Here is a 17,376-nt window from a genome sequence, read left to right as displayed (position 1 = left end):
TCAACATGTACTAATGGCATGTATATCCATTAGGTTACCACGGGTCAATTTAAGAGGGGTGATGATATGTTCCTCAAATTATCTAAAGTTTTTAGATTATCAAATATATCGTCTAAATCTAAGGAAAATTAAACATGAAATTTACCGATTAAATATGATGTCGTTTTAATCTCTACGACGTAAAGGTCAATTTAGGAAGGGCTAGTTACGTCAAATTATCTGAAGCTTTTTATATATATAGTCTACATACTAAAATTGTACTATTAAACATGGCTTTGTTTTAAATTATAACATGTATAAGCACAATCACATTTATAATTTTTCCCTCTTTATTTTTAAACTAAATTTAGAGATTTAACTAGATCTGTTCATTCCGCAGAAGGTGACGTAACAATATATAACATGGTGGATACTCATTTAAGAAGACAAGAGATGACCCGTCCTTTAATCGAATTATTTATCCGTTTGTATACGTAGAAGAACTTAATATGGATTTTTTTTTCCATGTATGCAACTTTGACCCCCCCCCCAAAAAAAAAAAATAGAAAAAAAAACACAATATATATACCTTTTACCAACGAAAAAAAAATATATAAAATGTGCACTGCAGTTCGAATCCACGAGTATACGGTTAAGAGTCTCAAGCAACTGAGCTGACGGGGGGGCCTGTTTAGATGGTTTTATACCATTTTCGTGCTTATATGAACAAAAAAAATATTTTCCGTCGAATTCACCGACATTATTATATAGGACTGTATATATTTTTTTCAACTACCCTGCAACAACAACAGCCTTTTTTGTGATAAAATTCATGGAACCAGGCTACTAAATTCTTAGGGACAAATATGCCACTAGTAACCATTTACCTGGGCTTTCAACCAAGAGTTGTTTCTGTTCAGTCACGTTTTAAAGGAATGAGCATATCAGTTTTAAGGGATAAGGTCCTCCGGGCCACCATTCCAAACGGCGGTTCAGTGTCTTAAAAGCTCTTCTTCAAGTGCTCAGTACAGGATGTCCCCTCTTGTACACAATCCAACCGCACCATGTTTCTCCGTATTTACCACAATAGCATGGCAGCAGGGTAGTGGATGGACTTGTAGAAAGGGGGCACTGACATTAAATCAGATTTCTCACTGAGAGGTTGAAAAGTTAACCAATTGGTGCTATAATTAACCCTTAAGGCTCTATTTTGGATACTCTGGAGTGGCGCCAGTAGGTTTTTAGGATCCCAGGGCATCCATAGTCGGCAATAGTCTTAATAGAGAGGTATAATCGAGCTAGACGGTAACAGGTTCTTTAAAATTGATAGTTACCGTTTTAACAACTGTTTATAAACTAAATTTCCAACGTAACGTCGTTAGTTACAAAGAGTTGAGAAGATCCTATAAACAGAGGGAATAGTTATATTGATCACTTTAGAACAGTTGCAAATAAAACAAAGAATCATGAAAATCATTTGTCACTTCTGCAAAAAAAAAAAAAAAAAAAAAAAAAAAAAAAAAAAAAAAAAAAAAAAAAAAAACGGAAAACCTGTGAGATATTTGACAAGGGAACGAAATTATTCCATAGATGGCCTCTGCACTGTAGAAATAACGATAATCATAATAATAAACTGGGATCACTACATTAGAAATCTGAAGAACTTACCATTTCGGAAGATTCTTTTTGGTGGTTGTTAGCACGCAATTTTGAAGATAATGAATTAGTCTGAATTGGGTTCGTATTGTTTGAGCCACCTCGTCCTGTTTTCCACCCACAATTGCAACTCTCCACACATCGTTGGCATCACCAGTTCCATTCTAGAAAAATAATAGGGTAATAACAAGAACACAGCAAAGTCGGTATATATATATATATATATATATATATATATATATATATATATATATATATATATATATATATATATATATATATATATATATATATATATAAAATCAATAAAACTGATACGACTTAAATAAATAAAAAAAAATCAAATTATATTTTCGGGTCATTTTCAACAAAAATAAAAAAGAATTCAAATACCCCCCCCCCCCCCAATTGATAATGTTTACAACTTTTTTCTACAATTTCCTCCCTTTTTTTTAATTGTTTTACAGTTGCTCTTTTTGGTGTCTTTGCGAGATTTAGTAGCCCAAAATAGATCTTTGCAATGGTAATTCTATATTTAAAATGTTCCTCATTTTTGATATTGCGGTAAGCTAAAACATAAATGGAACTATTTAATACGATACAAGTTATATATTTTGTTTAAATTATTTTATTATCAAAACATCAAAGGAAAATCATAAAACTTCATGGGATGCACGTCTGAATTCTTTGTCATTTCTGAACCTAATTTTTAACTATCTTCTGTTACGTATAAAAAAACATCTTACCCAAAATATTGGCAGCCTCCAAATCCCTACCTCCCTCCAGGTATGGGCAAACCATACCCAGTATGAAGCATACCAATACATAATATACCGGATATATCAACACAAGTATAAAACCAGCATAAAGGCATTTGTTAGAAAGTGATAAAAGTTAAATAGGCAAAATATAATGCGCGAGAAAAACTTACCTCTCCGTACCCAGTAACCTGTAAATGTTTCTTGGACATTGGAGCGGGCATCTTATGTGAATGAAGATTTCTACGAGTCGGTTTGTGTTCAAGTCGAACAAGGTCACCATTGCGAACAAGTTCAATTGGATCTGTTGAATTCCATTCTGGAGCTGGTTGATTAAATCTCTTAATAAACCATTGATTATTTCCATCTTTATGACCATAAGTTGTTACCTAAAATGACTTATTTTTGACCAAATATTTCCAGCACAATTACAATAATGTATTACAAAATAAACAGGTTCTAATGGCTGTCATAGTACTTCTGCAACATTATTTCTTGTGGTTTTAATTTCAGAGCATCCTTGGGGAAACAAACAGTTTTTGCCCTCACAAAGGTAATCTAGACATTTTTTTTACTTAAGAAAAACGCAAAGAGCAACATGTTTTCATACAAAGCAACTGTTTTTTTTTAAGACTGATAGAGTTTAGTAATTGTGGATTATACCGATCACAATGTTCTTCTGTTTTAAACCGGTTTCTCTGTTTGCACTTGGAGATAATTAGCTCAGCCTCAGTGAGATAAACTACTATGCAGGTATATTTTAATTAAACATTTAATATTGAATGCGTGTGTAGCTGCGTAGTAATATCGAGCGTGCGTAGCTATGTTGGCCTAAGGCGGCTTGGTGCTGCGGTGAGTTGTTAGCAGTAGTAGTAGTAATGTTTAACGTACAGTTGGTTAGGTCAAATATTTAATGTAATGCGTTCTGGGTGGCCTGCTTTCCATAATTCTCTCTTGTAGTTTCAATAATTTTGTTTCTGAACTATTATATTATCATCAGATTTTGTTATACTTCATTATGATTAACCTAACTTCACTTCTTGAGTGTGGTCGGTATAATACACAAGTACCAACAGTTTTTTTTCAATTTTGTCAAAACCTACTGTTTGAGTAAAATTCACAAAGACACACAAGTCTTACAGAGACTTAAAGAAAAGACCTAAGGGCCGTTCAAATGGAGCTCACTTTGCTGACCCTGTGTACCTTCTCGTGTTTTTCACGGTGAAAGGACAGAATTGATGATACACAATTCATTCACCACAGTATAATTACACTTCCCCAGCGCTATGTTGTTTTTTTTTCTCAAGAAAACAGGTTACTCACAATGGATACAGCACAACGCAGAACTATAAATGTGACATGATTCCATCGGATATGTTAGACACAATCATTATGAGTAATACGTTTGTACTGCCCACGTTTTTAAGCATCTGATTTGTCATTAATCATTTACATCGCTCCATCACTAAGTTTTAAATGACTGTTGAATTTTTTTTTGAAGAAGTCAAAAGGGAAAATTTTAGAGAAAAGATCTCCAGGGAGAACGTACCAAATTGAAGCCCAAAATCGAAGGAAAATGGAATCCACATACGTTTTTCAGGACAATACAGCCATATATATTCAAAAACAAAATAATTTTTGACAAGTCCGTTATCTCTTCAGCTTACCATTTTCTATTCAGTTTTCAGAGCCTCTCAAACTTCGAATGGGAAATATTTTGTTTTAATTAGAACTTATTTCTGATCAAAAAGATATACCAACACAAAAAGTAATCTATTTAAACAAACAAAATCCTCAAAAATTTGAAAACATACGGTAGTGCAAATAACTGAAACACACCAAGCAAAATAATGTAGTAGAACAAGGTCAGTGAAAATAAAAAGAAAACAATTTTATATAGAGCTCTAAAGTAGCCTAACTTATAAAATTTCTTCTGTTCTTAAGTTGGTAACACTACCAGGGGTAATATCGATGCGGGTTTTGACACAAATGCTGTCAAACCATCGTGGTCTTTTTCATCCAATATTTTCCAACTCGGGCAAAACTGCTATATAATGAATAAGAAATTAGTTGGTAACACTAACAGGGATGTACCGCCCATCCCATTTACCAAACATGGGAGGGGAGCGAGTCATAGTTTCATAGTCATAATATTTAGAGGTTCGTTGCTTATGATAGCACGTTGATGCCATTTATCTAACAAAAAAGCGTGTACAATTATTTCCCACGTTTTTTTCTTGTTATCAAACAGTTCGTGGTAACGAAGGTAACAAACTTTAATTAAGGAGCGACGCGGCTCAATAGTGACCGCAACTCTAAGAAACAGAGTCTTGATAACAATAAATACACCAAAAAGAATCGAATTTTGATTCTTATTTAAAATATGCAAATTCATGAAAATTCATGAAAATTCATGAAATTCATGAAACCTATCAAATGTTACGAACCATGGAAATTTTGCCCAATTTTTATAAAAGGGGAGAAACACCCCTAAAACATCAAATGATCTTAATGAAAATCACTCCATCAGGTACAGTATACCAGAGAACCCTATTGTAGAGGTTTCAAGCTCCTATTTATAAAAATGTAGAATTTTACATTTTTTGCCAGAAGAAAGATCACGGACGCGTTTTTTTTTTAATTTTTTTTTTCAGGGGTGATCACATCGAACCAGTGATCGCAGAAGATCGGGAGAGGGAAATCAAAAGTTCTAGTTCCATTTTTAAGTCACAAAAATTTGGAGGGTAACTAGCCCCTCCCACGCTAATTTTTTCCTTAAAGTCACCCGATCAAATTTTTTAGATAGCCATTTTGTTCAGCATAGTCGAAAAATTTAATAATTATGTCTTTGAGGATGACTAAACCCCTCACGGTCCACGGGGGAAGAGCTGCAAGTTATGAACTTTGCCCATTGTTTACATATAGTATTGGTTATTGAGATGTATGAAGACGTTTTCAGGGGGGGATTTTTTGGTGGTGGTGGGGGGGGGGGGACTTAGGAGGATCTTTCCATGGAAGAATTTTTCATGGGGGAAGGATATTTTCCATAGAGGATGGAGCCGGATTTCCCAGCATTATTTATAAACAACCAGAAATTAAATTAAAAAAACAAGTTTTTTCAATTGAAAGTAAGGAGCACCATTAAAACTTAAAACGAAAAAAAATTATTAGGTATATGAGGGGGTGACCCCCAATTCAATACCTCGCTCTTTACGCTAAAGTCTTTGCAGTACTTTTAAAAGAGCTATTTATTCTAATTAAACGGCCTTTGTGATTCAGGAGTCATTCTTAAAGAATTGGGACAAAATTCGAACTTTAGCGTAAAGAGCGATGTATTGACGAGGGGTGATCCCCCTAATATACGTAATAATTTCTGTTCGTTTTAAGTTTTAATGTTGCTCCTTACCTTCACTTGAAAAACCTGTTTGATTTGACAATATCATTATTCCACATAGTAAGATCAGATTTATACATTTGAGATTTTGTTTAACTATCACATCCGAATATTCAAGGAATGGCATTATTTTTTATTCAATTCTAAGAATAGATATCGTATTAGACAAAGAGCAGCTGCCATATTTCTATCAAATAAAATGGCAATAAATAGGAAGATACATGAGCATGAATTTATGGCTGTTTTATTTTTGGAGGTAGGGAGCGACAGAAAAATAACGCTAAAATATTTGAAAAAGTTTGGAAAAGTTAGAGTAGGAAGGGGGCAAGACCCCCACACACACGGAACTTCGTATGTACCAGTCAGCGGATTTTCTACAAATACTATTTAGCGTTATTTGAAATTCTGTTAAAATAAATATTGTAGCATTACAAAGGAATAAAAAAAATAATTTAAACGGAAAAATCTGGATACTCTCGTAAAATTTTCGGATAAATCCTTACAAACTTAGACCTTTAAACGAATCCATACGAACATATCTTAATAGATTATAATTAAGTGTGCTTGGAATTCTTGGAGTTATCTTCAGAAACACCGTAAGATGCTCTATCCTGAGTGCTACGACTAATTGCTATGAAAGCCATATAAAAGCACAGAAATTCCCTCGCTTAATTAAATCTAACAAAATACCGGCAGGGTACCTGTTGCTGCCTTGCTCCAACACCAGCTGGGTAGAGGTGCATATGCGAATGTAGATATCCTCCACCAGTAATACTGTTCTTCAAGGTCAACAACGAACCGTAGGCAACATCTGTCAAGAAAGAACATATTAAAATTGAGCCATTACTAGTAATACTGGTGAACAAGAAGCTTCGAGCAGCAAGAACTCACTGTGTCTTTTTACAACTCGTTGAATGACAAGGCTATCTATTTGAAAGTTGTCAGGCAGAAACATCTTTATTTTCAAAATATAATAGGCCTAGTGATATATATATAATATCACAGTATAGTAGGGTAATGATAGCTGACGCAAACAATGGCGACTCTAAAAAAAGCAATGGCAGGTGTGGCAAAACAAACAGACAAGATCACAAGCAAGTATGAAGTATATTTATTAACATACTTTAACACAGGTCTGAAGTAACACTACAGAAATAAGAGCTCTAAGCACCAAAAAGTCACCGCGTGCGCTTTGTATTCATACTTATTTGATGACAAGGGCATTTGCCTGAAAAGTGTTAAGCAGAAAAAATTCATGTAAGTTGGGTTTGTCAGTTAATTCGTCAAGGTAGGGTAGGAAGGACAAGGTGGGGAGAATTCTAGGACAGATTAGTGATGGAGCTTGGGTTTAGAAAAATAGCTATTTATTTATAACCCATTAACACCAAACAGTAAAACAGTGGAGGAGAAAAGACGAAAAAAGCAAATTACGAAAACTTACGAAAAGAGCAAAATTTAAGGTCATGAAAAAGTGGGAAATGACTTACGTTAATGTCCGATAGTTTTTTGCTCACCCCACCAACTTTTCCAAAAACATTCTTGATTCTAAATGTACTAAGTGATTCTCGTATGTAATATCTTCCTATTACGGTATCAAGGCGAATAAAGCAAAAATTTACAGAAAAGGAATTACTGATTAAGAATACAAGAAATGTCATTCTTTTTCAAAAGTGATTACACCCGGAAAGATATAATTCAGAATAAAAAAAAAATAAAAAAAAAATCAGAAAATATTTTACAAAGAGCTTTGCGACTATGTTTACTATATTATTAGAAATTTTGAGTAACGACTTCTAATCTTTAGTCTCGAGTCTGAAACGAGCCATGAACGGAAAGAATGTAGGTTATTAGCAATGTCAATATCCAGCCACCGAACAGATGAGACAAAAGCGACAAAAATTTTGTACAAAGAAGGAGAGAGGAGGGAGAAGAACCGAAAGAAAGCTACTCGCATTTATCAGCATTCAGGTACAAGCCGATATATGCAAACACTTCCCTTATGTAGCTTACTGATTTTGATAGGCTATTTTTAGATCTACTTACACATAAAAGATCTTCCGCATAGGCTAGTTTGACACGTTAGCTAAACTGTAGAAATAAGTTGGAGGTACATTCAGAAGCATTTGAGAATTGTTTATTTAAACCAACTAGGAGACAAAAATCTTCCTTGTCGACTTCCTTTTCAAAAAGGGACACGGTGATGACAATCAGAAACATTGAATTTAGCATTAAGAAATGAATACAAGTACCAACATTTCAGGAGAAAAATTATGGAAATATTAATACCATTAATAAATAAATCATGTAATGGCTGAAAATGGTTAATAGAATCGAATCCCTTAGAAATATTGAGCACACAAAGGTAAATATCATATTTACTACGAGAAGCATCCTGAACAACAGAAGACAGAATAAGGTGGGCATAGCTACCTCCAACACCAGGCTGGAACCTAAGCTGACTCCCCCTAAAATCGATAACAAAAGTAATATGAAGAAGAACAATATATTCTAAAACATTACTGAGTTTACAATATACCGTAATAGGACGATATGAGGGGTAATCTAGGAGAGATTTATCTTTTTTAAGTATAGAAGTTACCGTACCGCACAAAAAGCTGTTAGATACAATCGACGAAAAAAGGCAAATTTGAAAAAGCAATTGAAGGTACAAAATCAACCATTCACATTCAGTCTGTAGATGATTAGCTGAAGTACCATCATAATCAGTCGACGAAGCCTTCAGTCTTTTTAAACTGCTTTCAATAAAAGAGAGAGGTACCATAGTCACATAAAATTGCGATTTCTTGAATAGAAGATACGAAAATACAAGACTAGCAGGAATGGACAGTATAATTCAGTTTGGAAAAAACAAAGAGTAATATTTGATCCATGTTTCAGGGGAAAAGGGGTAAGGCGAGTCCCTCTCAACCTGTCCATTCTTTTCGCATAAATAGAACGTTAAGGCCCTTATACCTCCGCAACAAACCCAAATCTGGAGCCAAAATTTACCCTTATTTTTTATATTCTTTAAATAAAGGCTCCCAGAAAGGCTTCCGAGTTTTAGCTATAATACTAGATTTTGGTACACTTACTTCTTCTGCATGCTTCAGACAAGAAATAATCCGATAATAATATTCATTAAGTTCCTTGTTTCTTCCACTAACCTGTGTAAAACAATGTAAGAGATGACCAGAAACACTCATAGTAAACAATAAATTAGCCAATTTAGAAACGAATTATGCCATGTTTATGATCTCCCAGTCACCCACCGTAAACTACTTATTGTTTCTAATAGCCATGTCAAAATTTTGCTGAATATTGATCTGAATTGAAATATCAATTGCACACGGTCATAGTCTTGCTGATCAATGTGTATCGACAAAAGTGGTGGTTGAACTGGACACAAGAGATTCAGTTACCTGCGAGAATTCATGCAAAGAGGTTTGTCTTGCCGAGTGAAATGAATGTGTATTAGCCACGCCCCGTGCCAAAGTTAAACCGAGACTCTATAAAAAACTAAAAGGATTAGCTATATTAAAGGATTAAGGAGGGCTGTTTTTTTTTTGAGAAGCTGCGTTTGACGAAAGCAAGCCCTGGTTTTATTACAAAAAGGGGCCCTTGCGTGTAAGTTTCACTCTATGGCTTTTTAGTGGCAAAGTGGTAGTAATTGTTATTAATACGTCAGTGACAAAAGAACACTTCGATCGCCGTATGGACGAGCTGCTGCAGTTGGTTTCGAGATGAAGACAGAGTACAAAGTATTGAGAGCTGAAAATAAACTAATGAAAACTGAACTGATACATGTTAAGACCACTGCTCTACGGTCGGAAATGTATGCCAAACGAAATAATATTCTAAAAAATGGTATTAAAAAGTGGTAGGCTACGGAAGGAAATAAAAACCTGCGACATACTGTAGTGACTTTCCTCCAGTCTAAACTCGGAATTACAGATGCGACCAGCTACGTATTGGTACCATGTATCGTATTTTTAAGAAAACAGTTCCCACCCAGTCGAGAGCCGGACCAACTCTGCGGCGAACAACGCAAAAACAAAAAGTCGCTGAGACGACTTTTGTTAGCCTTGATAACACAGATCGCTCAATCATTATGAAGGAGTGTGGAAGGCTTAAAAAGACAGGTTTTAGTGTGTCAATAGACTTACAAGCTGAACTTAGTAAGAGAAGAAAGGAATTGCTAGCGTTCGGTTACAAATTGAAAACACCGAAATCACCAGCTAAAAAGGTTGCAGAGACGCGTGTAGACCAGCGAGGAATATAATTATGGCTAGATGTCAAAACTTCTCGAAATTTACAGTGGACTATATATTCAGATGACTGCTTTGATCTGCTTAAACTGTCAATAACGGCACAATTTGCCGCCGCTGAATCTGATTCTTAGTGATTTAAGTGTGTTCGTGAATTGATTTTATTTTTCTTGTCGATTTTTCTGCTGTTATGGTCAATAAGGTAAATTTAAATTAAGGTGTAAATGTATGATTATTATACGGTAGATTTTACGGCTATAACAGCGTGAATAGGTAAGAATGTCATTAGTCAATAAGTTGTTTCCGCTTGCCTAATTGCAGGGCTGCCACCAAGTCTTGACCATAAAAATAGTCACTTTAGGTACTTTTGAAGTAAAAAAAGTGACCAAATAGTAACCAAAATTAAAAAAAAGTGACCATATTTAGGGACCCACAAATAACAATGACTGGTCAAGATCGCCAGCTTTGGCACCGTTACAAGTTAGCTTCAGAAAACTAGACACTGAATTCAGGTCTAGATGATCATCATTTGCTTTTTTTTTCTCAGATACATTGACTTTATTCATATAAAAGGATACAATGAAAAAAAAAGGAAAGAAAACACAAAACAAAAGCTGAAAATTGCACAGTACTGACTTTAGAAATCACTACCTTCAAATTACTTTTTTCTCTTGTGGAGGAGCGACGAAATCAAGCTTGCCTGCCTTTTCAACACTTTCTGCTGTATGCACTCGTTTTCTTGGCAGTTTCTCTTTCTTCACTTACCCTTTTCGTTGCTGCTTTAACCATTGCCTGGGCAATCCCAATTTCCACGAGATCTTTCACTTTTATCGCCTTCTTTAGTTTTTCATTAGCTTCCTCGATCAGCTTATCAGTAACTTTTCTTTGTTCAGTGTGATTCGATTTTATATCTTTGAGATTTTCTTCCAATGCTTCAATCTTCTTCTTCTCGCTTGCTATCAGCTGCTCGTTTTCTTTCTGCTTGGCAAGTTTCTCTTCTTCCTCCTTTCGACGCGCTTCCATTTCATCTTTTTTCCTACGCTCATTTTCAAGATGGGCTTTTAACTCTGGGCTTGGCCTTGAAGTCCGGCCAAGATCAAGCAGCTCTCGCTTATTTAGGAAACATTCAGGTCGGTTTCCGTATCTCTTCATACCATCACAAATCACTAGCCTTGCATTTAGCATCTTCAAACCCATGTAGGTTTTATCCACAGTTAAAATACGACCTGACTTTGAGAAGATCTCTCGACATCGGCATTGCCATGTGACAGGGACAAACAGGCCTTTACTATTCCAGAGATCTGAGGGTACTTCGGGTTACCTTGACCGTCTTTCAGGTCAAAAAAAATATTTCCAAAATTCTTCAACACTATGTGTGGCAATTGTCGGCTCAGGCTCAAGCTGCAGGAGCGCCCACTCATCTTTAATTCTGTCACAGTTTACAGTGAAAGACATCACTTGACAGATCTTCAACAAGTCCGACGAACTTCTGGGAAGCTTATGATTTTCACGGCGATGTGTCTACATGTGCGTCAGATGTGTATCTGACAAAACCATTTTATTACATGTTTTCGCACGTTTAAGCATTATTTAAAAAGGGAATGAAAAAAAAAAGTCCAAGCGCCATAGAATAAAACAAAATAATCTCGCACATGGCCAACCACTACGCATTATGAGGGGAACGCAGTTCATAGGCCTGATGTGCTTTTCAAGGTTCCTCTTCAAAAAAGTGACTTTTATGATTTTTTCAACAAAATAGTGACTTTCTAGGGACCTTTTCAAAAATAGTGACTTTTAGGGAAATAGAGACCTCGGTGGCAGCCCTATAATTGAGTTTTGCGTTTTTCAAAGATATTTCATTTTCCTATTTTTCTTATGTTTGCATATATTCATGTTTGTTTGCTCTAGTTTTCTATTACATGTTCATTCGGGTGTGCTTATTTCTTGCGACTCTTCACTTCGCTTCGGGACGCCATCACACTTCTCTACAAGATTTAGGTAAGGTTTGAGTTCCTTCTCTTAGTCCCCGGGGTACAATACTTTGCCGATAACCAAAAATAGGTTAGAACAGTTAGAAAAATCTTTTCTGAATCTTGAAGAAATTTTTGATTCTGTAATAAGTAATGAAGCAGATAATTCTTTGTTTGGTAAAAGCAATCTTCCTCGAAGTAAATATACTCAAATATTTAATATGGCCCAAAGATGCTCCGAGTCTCAGCCCAATGTAATTCAACTAACTGTCAAGGATTGTGTTCGTCACTGACAGATATAATGACCATGTGCCGGCAAATTCAGCCTGATGTTACTGGACTATGCGAAACGTTCCTGACCAGTAAAACCGATAGCCTTTTGAATATCCCTGGATACACTTCGAATTGCATAGAAAAGATACTAGACGAGGAGGATTGGCAATCTATACAAAGAGGGAATATCCAGTTTATGTAAATAGCCAATTGACTAGGAACAAAGCGGGTGTTTTGAATCCGTTTTTATTGAAATATCTCTCCCTTCGCAAAGAACGGTTATCATTGGAGAAATTTACCGATCCCCATCGGGTTCTGTTTCCATTTTTATGGATGTATTATCGGCAACACTCCAGCAGTTAGAAAAACAGAATAACGATGTGATCATTATGGGCGATTTTAATATCAACTTGGGTCATCCTCATACTAATAACGCCAAAGACCTTCTCACGCTCATGTCTGGATCTACCATCTATCCGTCAATCACTATTCCAACGAGAGTTGTTCAACACACTCGATCTTTAATAGACAATATTTTCTGGAATTTATCTCCACTCTCAGCTTCAGTCATCGTCAGTGATATGTCGGATCATTTCCCCTCTGCACCGTTTTCCAGACATCAAAGGCAGCAAGGTCATTTTCGAAAATTAGAGACAATGTGCCGATTCTTAACCTAGGCGAAGAAACTCTAAGGTCACTAAATGATGAACTGGAGAAAACGAAATGGGATAGTGTAGAGGGAAAAGAAGATGTGAATGAAGGTTTCGAAGAATTCCATAATATATTTACAACTCTATACAAGAAGCATAGTTTTAAAGAAAAACCAGCTAAGCCTGGAAGAAAAAATGCACCAATAAGCCCGTGGGTTACTGAAAGTTTACTGAGATGCATCAAAAACAAGCAAAATCTATGGACCCAATACCGTAACGGGCCGAGTATGTCTAGCCTGGAAATCTATGAAACTTACAAGAAGTGCCCACAGTCAATTTTAAGAAAAGCCAAAAGAGACTACCTTAATAAAAAACTAGTTGGAAGTGGTAACGATGGAAGGAAAGTGTGGAAGACCATCAATACAGTGCTGCAACCCAAAGACCAGAAACCGGAACTACCTAAAAAAATTACTATTGATCAAAGTATAATCACCTACGGAACAAGTACTGACAAAACCTATCCTCTCCACACAAAAAAAGTGACCCTTTGTATACCTATGCGAACCTGGCAACTAAATTGTGTAGTTACACAATTCATCCCGGTCACTCGTCGCCTGAATCACGCTGTAGCATAATTATTGGCCGGAGCAAAGTACTTTGGATCGGAGCAATTAAGTAGTACAACATTTTGCGTCTAGAGGCGCTGAGGTACGCAGGGTCACTTTTGGAGTTTTGTCAGTACTTGTTCCGTAGGTGATTATACTTTGCTATTGATGGAAAAACCCTGACAGAACCACCGGAAGTTGCAAAAGCCCTTTGCACCTTTTTCAGCAGTATTGGAGAGAAAACAGCGAAGACTGCAACAATCCCAGCCAAATCCTACAAGGATTTCCTGGGCCCAGCGTGTGTCATGTCAATGGCAATCCTTCCTGTAACTTCCATGGAGGTCTCAACGACAATTAAAACTTTGAAAGGTAAATCTGTATCAGGTTTCAACCACATTCACACAAAAGTGTTGAAAACAGTGTTTCCAGCCGTGTTGAAACCGTTAACACTCTTGATAAACTTCTCTGTACAGACGGGGGTGTTTCCATCCCTCCTGAAGAAAGCACGAATTGTCCCATTCCATAAAGGGGGCCCTCAAAATAACCCGTCCAACTTTCGAACCATTTCAATTCTCCCAGTGTTTTCCGAAGTCTTTGAAAAGCCTATGAAGAACCAACTTCACGATTTTCTCGAAGTGAAGGAATTCCTGAATCAATGGCAATTCGGATTCAGAGCACGATATTCAACAGAAGATGCTCTGACGTCACTGAGCTTATTTGTGAACAAAGCACTTGACCTGAGACCAGTGCCAACTGCTATCTAGCTTGATATTAAAAAAGCATTTGACAATATGGATCATCGAATTTTACTAAGTAAATTAAATTACATCGGAGTTAGAGGAAAGGCACTGGAATGGTTCCAGTCTTGCCTTAACAACCGACGCATTTACAATAGGAGAAGATCCATTGATTGATATCATGTTTAACTTCGGAGTACCGCAGGGATCAATCCAAGGTCCGCTGTTATTTCTGGTTCATGTAAATGACCTAAGTAGCGTCCTAAACCCAAATTTCAGAGCTTCAAGGTGCTGCAGACTAAGCTGTGGTGAAAACACTTCCAATTATGACAGTGACTCTGATGAACTAGTGGCATTCGCATATGAGACTACAATGGCCTCCTGTGATACTAGCATGCCAGCACTCAAGAGTAAACTACAAGTCATCTTGGAGGAAACTTACACATGGATGGACGCAAATTGACTTGTAATTAATGTTGACAAATCATGTGTTCTCTTCTTTTCGGGGATCGGAAATTTTCATACAGAAATAACTAGAATTACGACTTCTCGAGGAACGATTAGGCGACCAGAAATGGGTTTTGCCAGGTATCTAGGTGTACTTCTGGACGAAAATCTCTCCTTTTTACACCACATTCAGGCTGTGGAACTTAAGCTCTCCCGCAATTTTGGCATTATCAGAAAACTGAGGCACACATTTCCACAAAAAACCCTTCGTCTACTTTACAACGGACTTCTGAAACATCATCTCCAATATTGTGCAACAATTTGGCAGTCAACGTTCAAATCAAACTTGAAGAGACTTGATTCAATCCATAGGCGTGCACTGAAAATAATTGGAAGTATAGATCACTGTCTCTCTTGGTTCACTCTACCGTCAATCGTGCTCAGTTTATGTTTTTATGTTCTTTTCCGGGTCACTTCTATCTCCTTTCCGCTATCTCTTTAGGTTGACATCTGAACAACATAATCAAAACACTCGATCTGCTTTTGACATCCGGGTGAGACAAACACTTAAGGTACGCTCGGATTTTTCCCCAGATGTGACTTGCGCTACAGAATGGAACATGGCTCAGCAAGAGCTGAGATGTAAGAGCTCACTTGGGCACTTCAAAAAGAATTTAACGAAATATTTAGTGAAAGGTCAATTAATTAGAAGCTAATTTAGATTAAAATAAGTTTAGTATTTAAGATTATTTTTATTATTTTATAGTATTTCAGGTGATGTGATTGTGCTTCCGGGGGGGGGAGGGAGGAACCCAAAAGTTAAGGAAATAATGAGTAATTGTGGAGGAAGCGTGTGGTTGTCTAGGGAGTGAAGCGAGAGCCGTTCTGCATAATAGTGACGAATATTTATATTTATGGATCTCAACGTCCAGTGTGTGACAGAGCAGTGTCTTTTATGTTATTTTTATTTCGCTTTCTTTTTAAAATAAACCCCGATTGATTGACTTGAATGAATATTATGATCTAAATTAGAAACAATACCGGAGTTAAGCAGTCAGAGATTTCCAGTATTACTTAGACCTATCTCAGCAGTATTTCTGAACTTGCTGAAAACATTCGACATCTTTATTAGTCACCAAGGAGCACTAACCCGAGTCCGATGTTAGTGACACTAGGTATATAAGCTTTTGAAGTTTTACGTATGGCTTTGAGAAATAATTTGCTGAAGCAATGGTATAATGAACTACTGTAGATAAGCTACGGTAGATAAAAATTCACAGAAATAGTCATATTCTAACCGCTAAAAAGCTGTCATCAGAGTCATAAAGCACAGGCGAAAAAATATGAACTCGTTTCCTGATCAAACAAGCTAAGCCTCCAGAAGGACAGCCACGAGCAATGCGGGCAGGCGTGTAGTATACAAAATGCTTATTATATTATCTAAGAATGTTAAGGCTAACATAATTTAACAGATCTGCTTGCAGAAAAACGATGGCACAGGTCTCACACATGTCGTGGATAATCGAATTCTTAAGTGGCTCCTGTTGATGTCACAGGACGGTCAGGAAATGTCTTATTTAACCATTATTGAACTTTGTCTTTAGATGCGAGAAACCTCTCATAGGCAGCGCAATCGTGCTGCGTAAGTAAAGAACGATGTTGGCAAACAATGTATTATTATTATTTCTTTTCCATACAAGGGCACTTCGTATCGAAGGAGTTGTCGTAGAAACTTAGAAAACGGCTCATTCGATTGGAAATTGGAACGGCTAGTGCCCTTTTTAATAGTCGAAAATGATTGGAAGGCAGCTAAAACCCCTTCCACGTCCACCATTTTCCCAAACACATCCAATCAAAATTTTGAGATAGCCATTTTGTTCAACGTAGTTGATTTCCAGATAGAAAGTATGTTTTCGAGAAGGACACTTCCCCACAACCCTAAGGCCAAGGATTTTAAGTTATGCCCTGGGGGCATATAAGACCGATGTTGGCACAATGTGTTATTTATTATTTTTGTCCTTTAGACCAGGGCACTTCGTATCGAAGAAGTTGTAGAAACTTCGAAAAGGGCTAATTCTATAGGAAATTGGAGTGGCTTATCCCCTTTTTAATTGTCAAAAGTGTTTGGAAGGTAACTAACACCCCTTCCACGCACAACATTTCCCGAAACACATCCAATAAAAATTTTGAGATAGCCATTTTGTTCAGTGTGGTTGATTCCCAAATAGAAAATTTGTTTTTGAGGAGGACACTCCCCCAGAGCCCCATGAGCAAGGGCTGTCAGTTATGCCTCTAGAGTTAGCAGGGTTTTTATAGAAAATACTGTCACGGAATCTACTAAGATAGCTGAATCAATTAGATATCGAAATGTTTTGTATTCTTTCTAATAGTTAAATTCAACTGGAGGACAGTTAAAACCCCTTCCACGCCCACCATTTGCCCAAACACATCCAATCAAAATTTTGAGATAGCCATTTTGTTCCACGCAGTTTAAAGTTCAGAAAATTACAACTTTGAGCAGGACACTCCTCCAACAGTCGTCAGGGCAAGGGTTATTAGTTATGCCCTGGGGGCATATAAGTTTGTATTGAAATCTTTGTCTTAGAAACTTGAAAAAAGGCTCTTTCGATTGGAAATTCAAA

The 17,376-nt window shown here is 36.6% G+C and overlaps 1 protein-coding gene across 3 annotated transcripts in view; it reads right to left on the bottom strand.

The window, feature by feature from the left end:
- tw (Protein O-mannosyl-transferase 2) overlaps window positions 1-17,376 on the bottom strand; it is a 218,122-nt gene that overhangs the window by 35,520 nt on the left and 165,226 nt on the right. For all 3 annotated transcript variants that reach the window (XM_089092578.1, XM_089092577.1, XM_089092576.1), the window contains 3 exons: window positions 6,489-6,598; window positions 2,567-2,782; window positions 1,648-1,799 (listed from right to left, as the gene is read on the bottom strand). In XM_089092578.1, the coding sequence (XP_088948704.1) occupies window positions 1,648-1,799; window positions 2,567-2,782; window positions 6,489-6,598 (478 nt within the window). The remainder of the gene's footprint in view (window positions 1-1,647; window positions 1,800-2,566; window positions 2,783-6,488; window positions 6,599-17,376) is intronic.

This window comes from Artemia sp. Qi Xiang Cuo, chromosome 7, assembly GCF_049724085.1.
Source record: "Artemia sp. Qi Xiang Cuo chromosome 7, ASM4972408v1, whole genome shotgun sequence".
In the NCBI taxonomy this organism is placed as follows: Eukaryota; Metazoa; Arthropoda; class Branchiopoda; order Anostraca; family Artemiidae; genus Artemia; species Artemia sp. Qi Xiang Cuo.
The sequence above is the reverse complement of the archived record's forward strand: the minus strand, read 5'-3'. Positions and strand labels throughout refer to the sequence as shown.